The 6,183-nt window shown below is 31.6% G+C and overlaps 1 protein-coding gene across 1 annotated transcript in view; it reads right to left on the reverse strand.

The window, feature by feature from the left end:
* The window catches only part of LOC123009163 (ATP-dependent RNA helicase dbp2), a 3,161-nt gene extending 340 nt beyond the window's left edge, over positions 1–2,821 (reverse strand). The window contains exons 1-5 of the mRNA XM_044405287.1: positions 2,663–2,821; positions 744–912; positions 631–696; positions 227–582; positions 5–17 (exon numbers count right to left, since the gene is read on the reverse strand). Coding sequence (XP_044261222.1) covers positions 5–17; positions 227–582; positions 631–696; positions 744–912; positions 2,663–2,677 — 619 coding nt within the window. The 5' untranslated portion in view covers positions 2,678–2,821. The remainder of the gene's footprint in view (positions 1–4; positions 18–226; positions 583–630; positions 697–743; positions 913–2,662) is intronic.
* Between the last annotated feature and the right edge of the window lie 3,362 nt (positions 2,822–6,183).

Genomic DNA, 6,183 nt, shown 5'->3' on the forward strand with positions numbered 1-6,183 from the left:
CCGCCTCCGGCCGCCTTCTGCAAGGAAATCAAAGGTCAGAAGGTTTCACTTTCGCAAAACCGTGTCATCATATCTCACAAGAAAGTCGCCATGTGCATTGTACTTTCACCAGTTAACAGATGATTAGAGAAATTACCTCCCGAAGAAGATCTCCAATAAGAAAGTGCACTAAACCTAATTGTATTCCGATCATGACATCACAATTCTTTCACTCGACCCCATTTACCTGAGTTTTGTATCTGATGAAGTAGACTTCCGGTTTGCTGGGTTGGGTGGGGGCGGGCGTCGGGATGTTGATTTCTGGTGCTTCTTCCGGTTTCTTGACCAAAACGTAGACCAAAGTCTTTTCTTCGTTCTGGGGTTGCACTGGGATGACGGGAGCGGTGGGCGCTGGGGCACTTGGGGCCTTAATGAAGATGATTTTGTAGTGTTTCTGGGCTTGCCCGACTTGGATGGGTCTCTGAGGACGGAACTCTTCGGGTTCTGGGGGTGGCACATGGACGTAGATGTGCTTCTGGACGGTGGTACCGCCGCCGAAGCCGCCTCCGAATCCGCCGCCGAATCCACCACCGCCGCCAATTCCTACAACTGCTAATTAAACCCAAATTTTCTCAAAGTCAGCAAACGTACCGCCTCCGAAACCGCCTCCGGCCCCGCCGCCGAAACCGCCTCCGAATCCGCCGCCGAAGCCGCCACCTAAACAAACAATCAGATCGGGACATAACTCCCCAGATTGGAATTACCGCCGCCGCCGCCGTGGCCGCCTCCGAAGCCGCCGCCAATTCCAGTCGCTCCAAAGCCGCCGCCACCGCCGCCGCCTCCAGATGGAGCTCCGTACGAGCTAGATGGAGGGCTGTAGCTGTAGCCGGCTTCAGGCCTGGCGTTGCCCAAAGCAACCAGAGTTGTCAACAACTGAAACAAACTAACTTTCAAAACTCTGACCCAGACCTAGACCTTTACCAAATTTTGTTTTTAAACCGAAAAAAAAAACGTTTAAATGCTTTCACTGCTTCAACTTACTTTGCGAAAAACCGAAAAGAACGCCATTTTATCTAATCTAATTTAAATTAAAGTAATTCAATTAATGACAAACTAAAGCAACGTTCACACGCTTCTTTGCGTGATGTCATTACATGCACATTTCTGTTCGCAATTAGACAATTAAGGTGCTTAGAAATCGTGCGAAAATAAAACGACAAGATACCAATCACAATATGACAGAAACAAAAAAGGCCATAAAAATTTTGAATTTCACCAAAAAATTCAAGCAACACTGTTAACTAGTAGTTTTTTTGACAATCTAGATAAACAAATGAAGTTTGTAAGTTGCCACGGCACTCTCTGATTAATTAAAAAAAAATTTGACGTATCAAAAAATGTCTATATATCTTTGTCTTTGACAATCTAGTAGGCAACTAACTAAAATAAAATTAATTATATATTTAATTTTTGACAATTTGATAGGTAAATAACTAAAATATGTGTCTGAGTAAAAGCAAAAATTAAAAAAGTTGCATTTATCGGTTCAAAAATTAAAAATAAATAATTAAAACAGTAGAGCCACCCAAAAAATGTCTATAAATTTATGTCTAGTGGGCAAATAACTAAAGTATGTGTAGTAATTTGTCACGAAACTCTTGATAAATAAAAAAAAATGGCAAAAATGGTAGTTTTTTTTGACAATGTGTAGTAAATTGATTGAAAATTTTGGAAAAAAAAAATTCTTCACGGCACTCTCATTAATTCAAAAAAAATTGAGGTATCAAAAAATGTTTATATATTTTTGTCTTTGACAATCTAGTAGGCAACTAATTAGAATCAAATTAATTATATATTTTATTTGACAATCTGGTAGTTAAATAACTAAAATATGTGTCTTAGTAAAATCAAAAATTAAAAAAGTTGCATTTTTCGGTTAAAAAATTAAAAATAAATAACTAAAACAGTACAGCCACCCAAAAAATGTCTATAAATTTGTGTTATTAATAATCTAGTGGGCAAATAACTGAAGTATGTGTAGTAATTTGTCACGAAACTCTTGATAAATCAAAAAAAGTGCCAAAAATGGTAGTTTTTTTGACAATGTGTAGTAAATTGGTCGCGGCAGTTAAAAATTTTGGAAAAAATAATTTTTGGTTGGTATCGAATTCTTCACGGCACTCTGATTAATTAAAAAATAAAATAAATTTTTTTTTTGAGATATCAAAAAATGTCTATATATTTTGTCTTTGACAATCTAGTAGGCAACTAACTAGAAAAAAATTAACTATATATTTAATTTTTGACAATCTGGTAGTTAAATAATTAAAATATGTGTGTCTTAGTAAAAACAAAAAATTAAAAAAGTTGCATTTATCGGTTAAAAAATTAAAAATAAATAATTAAAACAGTAAGGCCACCCAAAAAATTTCTATAAACTTGTGTTACTAAGAATCTAGTGGCAAATAACTGAAGTATTGTAGTAATTTGTCACGAAACTCTTGATAAATCAAAAAAAGTGGCAAAAATGGTAAATTGGTCGCGGCACTTGAAAATTTTGAAAAAAATAATTTTTGGTCGCGGCACTCAAAAATTTTGAAAAATAATACAGTGCGATCAAAATCCGCACTTTGAGGGCACTGGTGAGGCACGTTATCACTGTGTAAGATAAGAGGGTACGTACCACGAATGGTTTCATCTTCTTAAACCACTAAACTATGATCAAATGATGAATACGATTTATCCCACATAGTTTAAATAGATAGCGCCCCCACTGCCACTGAAGATTCACACTGCACGCCGTCATAGGAGCTTTTACATTCACTTTATAAAGAAAAATTACTTTTACTATGTTTCAATAAGGTCTAATTTAGCGTTAAAAAGTCAAAAGTCCACGTGAATTATTTAATTCTTCACACTCGTCTTGCGTTCAATTAAAAGTGAAGAAGCGAGGATGTGTCCCTGATTTAATTACACTGTGATCTCAATTTTTTTCGGAAGGAGGAGGGCTATTAAGTCTTGCAAATCAATCGCTAATTATTTACATAATTTGACATTAAAATTCGGTACTATTATTGCGACAGATGGTCAAGCGAAAAGTATTACACGTTACAAAAAAACATGGCGGTTTTGGAGATCTTCCATATAAGATAAGCGGAAGGTTCGAAAAATTGTTATGTCATTGTGAGCGGGCTCCGAATATTTTATTATTTGTATGTACGAAGAAAAGATTTCAGCTAATGAGCATAGTTCACACATGTTGCTTCCGCAATGACCGGAAATGCATTGTATTTTTCAAAATTTTGGCCAATTTCTAGCTTGTGCAAGAATTTTCAGCAATTTAAAGTGCTAATAGAGCAATTTTCTTATCTAGGTAATAGTCAATAGTGTTTGTTGACCACGCATTAGTGAGGCAATATTTGTGATGAAATGTGTGCAAAGCTACTCCACTATAATAAATCTTTACAAAATTTAACGTGAGGTGGGCGCTAAACAAAACTGTGATTTATAAAAGAAAAAAAAACGGGCCGCATCGGGACGCGAACATCAAATTTTTGAGTTTCAGTGTGGCATAAATCAAGCACGATTTTTTTTAATAACGTAAATAATCAAATTAACATTTTTTTTATTAATTTTATTTAATTATCCAACTCAAAATTAAAAAAATCAAATTTCATATACATTTTCTGAAACATCCTCTTAATTAATTTTAAATTTAAAAAAACGTTTTCGCTTATTAATTAATAATTATAAAATTATTATTTTATTTGCCTTAAGTTTATTTTAAGTTTTTATAGATATTATTATTATTATTAGAGAAATTATATCAAGAATGCACAAAATATTATTTTACTAAACAAGTTTCTATTTTTCTACTTTTTTTGAACATCAAATTTTTGAGTTTCAGTGAGGCATAAATGAAACACGTCTAATTTTTAAAGAAAAAATAATGTAAATAACCAAATTAACATTGTTTTTATTAATTTRATTTAATTATTTAACTCAAAACTGAAAAAATCAAATTTCGACATTTTTTGAAACGCATCTTTCTAATTAATTTGAAATTAAAAAAAACTGTTTTCGCTTATTAATTAACAATAATAAAATCATTATTTTATTTGCCTTAAGTTTTAATTTTAGATATTATTATTATTAGAAAAATTATATCAGGAATGCACAAAATATTATTTTACTAAACAATTTTCTGTTTTTATAATTTTTTTGGAAAAAAATAATGTAAACAATAATAACAATAATAATTTACGGTTTCAGTCCCAAAATCAGATTTCATCCACATCCTCTGAAATTAATTTGGAAATTTGAAAAAATTATTAATATTTTTTAAAGAAAAACGTTTTCCCTTATTAATTGAATTATTACAAAATTATTATTTTATTTCCTTTAAGTTTATTTAAAGTTTTTATAGATATTATTACTATCAAATTATACATGAAATATTATTTTACTGAACAACTTTCTATTTTTTGTCCTGATAACAAACTTTGCTGATTTACATAATGCTGCTGCAACAAAGAAAATTTTCCATTTGAGGACATTTCCTCTAAAAGCTCAAACACCCTATATACTTCCTCCAAATTGGAGAAATTAGCAATCTTGTCGTGCGTACGCGTAAACATTAGCATAATTTTTTGCCCACATCTTCTCACTTTTCATAATTTATTTAAATGAGCAAACAGTTAAAAAATGTCAATAGAAATTGCTTCAGTCAACACTCATTCATTTCTGCGTACTTTTGTTGCATCTGTTGCACAAGATAGCCAAAAAATTGCCCAATTCGCCCCAAAACCCATAATCAATCAGAAAAAATAACGTTCAAATGTCAATTCGCATTGACCTTGTCTCAAAGTGTGTCAAATCGAATTTCGCACATTAACACCGAAGAAACTCGAAATCGGGATGAGAACACGACTTTGGAACAATAGTTGGTCTCGATTTCGCAAAATAAACGAGGAACAACGATGAGAATTTGAGGCAATTCAATTATTTATTGCGTGGATTTGGGATTTTTATCAAGTGGCTGTTGCAAAATTTCAATTTTGTCTTTGTAGGCGGATGAAATATTTGATTTCGTGAAAGTTTGACGAGATGACTGATCGTCAATAAAAATGGCTTATTACAAGGTTATAATAAAGCACAAATCGCGACTTTCTTATTCAGGATGTGGTGTGGCGAGAGCCGCTCTTGCATACAAATAAATTCCAATTTTGCAAAAGAATAAAGCGAGTTTTTGGGTGCATGCAGTCGTAAGTCATGTCTGATGAAAATTATTGCACTTTCTTAAATTGTCGAAAATAATTCATTGCAAGCTGGGCGAAATTTTTGCACCTGCATCAGGAGGTATTAATTGACACTTGTCGAACACGTGGGGCACACCTTTGAGGAATTTTCCTTTTCTCACTTGAAGATAATTGATTGAAGCCATTTTCACTTTAATTCTTTTATTAACGGGCTTTGTGTAAACTTGCAAATCACTATTTAAACAGTAAGGATAAAAAAGCAATACAACTTTTATTTTTCACAAGTGTCACCTTAATTTTAGTTAAATGTTTTTATTTTCAAGAAAAATTTCATTTTAAGATTTTGATGTAAAAATATTCTTTAAAAATAATGGAGCGTTTTTCATAATTCAGTCTGTATTTATTCAAAAATAAATTCAAAAATTATTTTATTTTGTTTTTGGAACGTTTTATATACTTTTTTGAGTCTCTTGGATCCTAAGGATCAATTTTAAAATTTTAATTTTTTTTTATTTTTGTCAAAATTTTGCTCGATGTTAGATACCTGGAGCTAATATTAACTAATAACTCTAAAACTACTATCAGTTTAGTACCGTTAAAAAGCTCTTTTAATTTGCTATCATATTAAAGTAAAAACATTAATCTGCAAAAAATCATTTTTTTGAAAATCGCTGGTAAAGAAAAAAATACTCAAAATTTATATAGTTGACTATAACTTCTAAACTATTAAAAATTTTGCAGTTTTTTTGACTCTTAGCGATTTCCCTGAGCATTTTACATACATAAATTTAACATTATCCATCATTTTTAATATTCGAGTCAAAATTTGCAAAATAAAAGAAGTGATAATTTTAAATTACTTATTATGTCGGTATATAATGACATTTTTAGCGTTTTTCATAGTCTTTTTTCTAAATATTGTTGAAAATAAATTAAATTTGAAATA

The sequence above is a fragment of the Tribolium madens genome, unplaced genomic scaffold, assembly GCF_015345945.1.
Source record: "Tribolium madens isolate multiple individuals breed KSU strain unplaced genomic scaffold, Tmad_KSU_1.1 Scaffold_71;HRSCAF=194;Tcas5.2_LG6, whole genome shotgun sequence".
In the NCBI taxonomy this organism is placed as follows: domain Eukaryota; kingdom Metazoa; phylum Arthropoda; class Insecta; order Coleoptera; family Tenebrionidae; genus Tribolium; species Tribolium madens.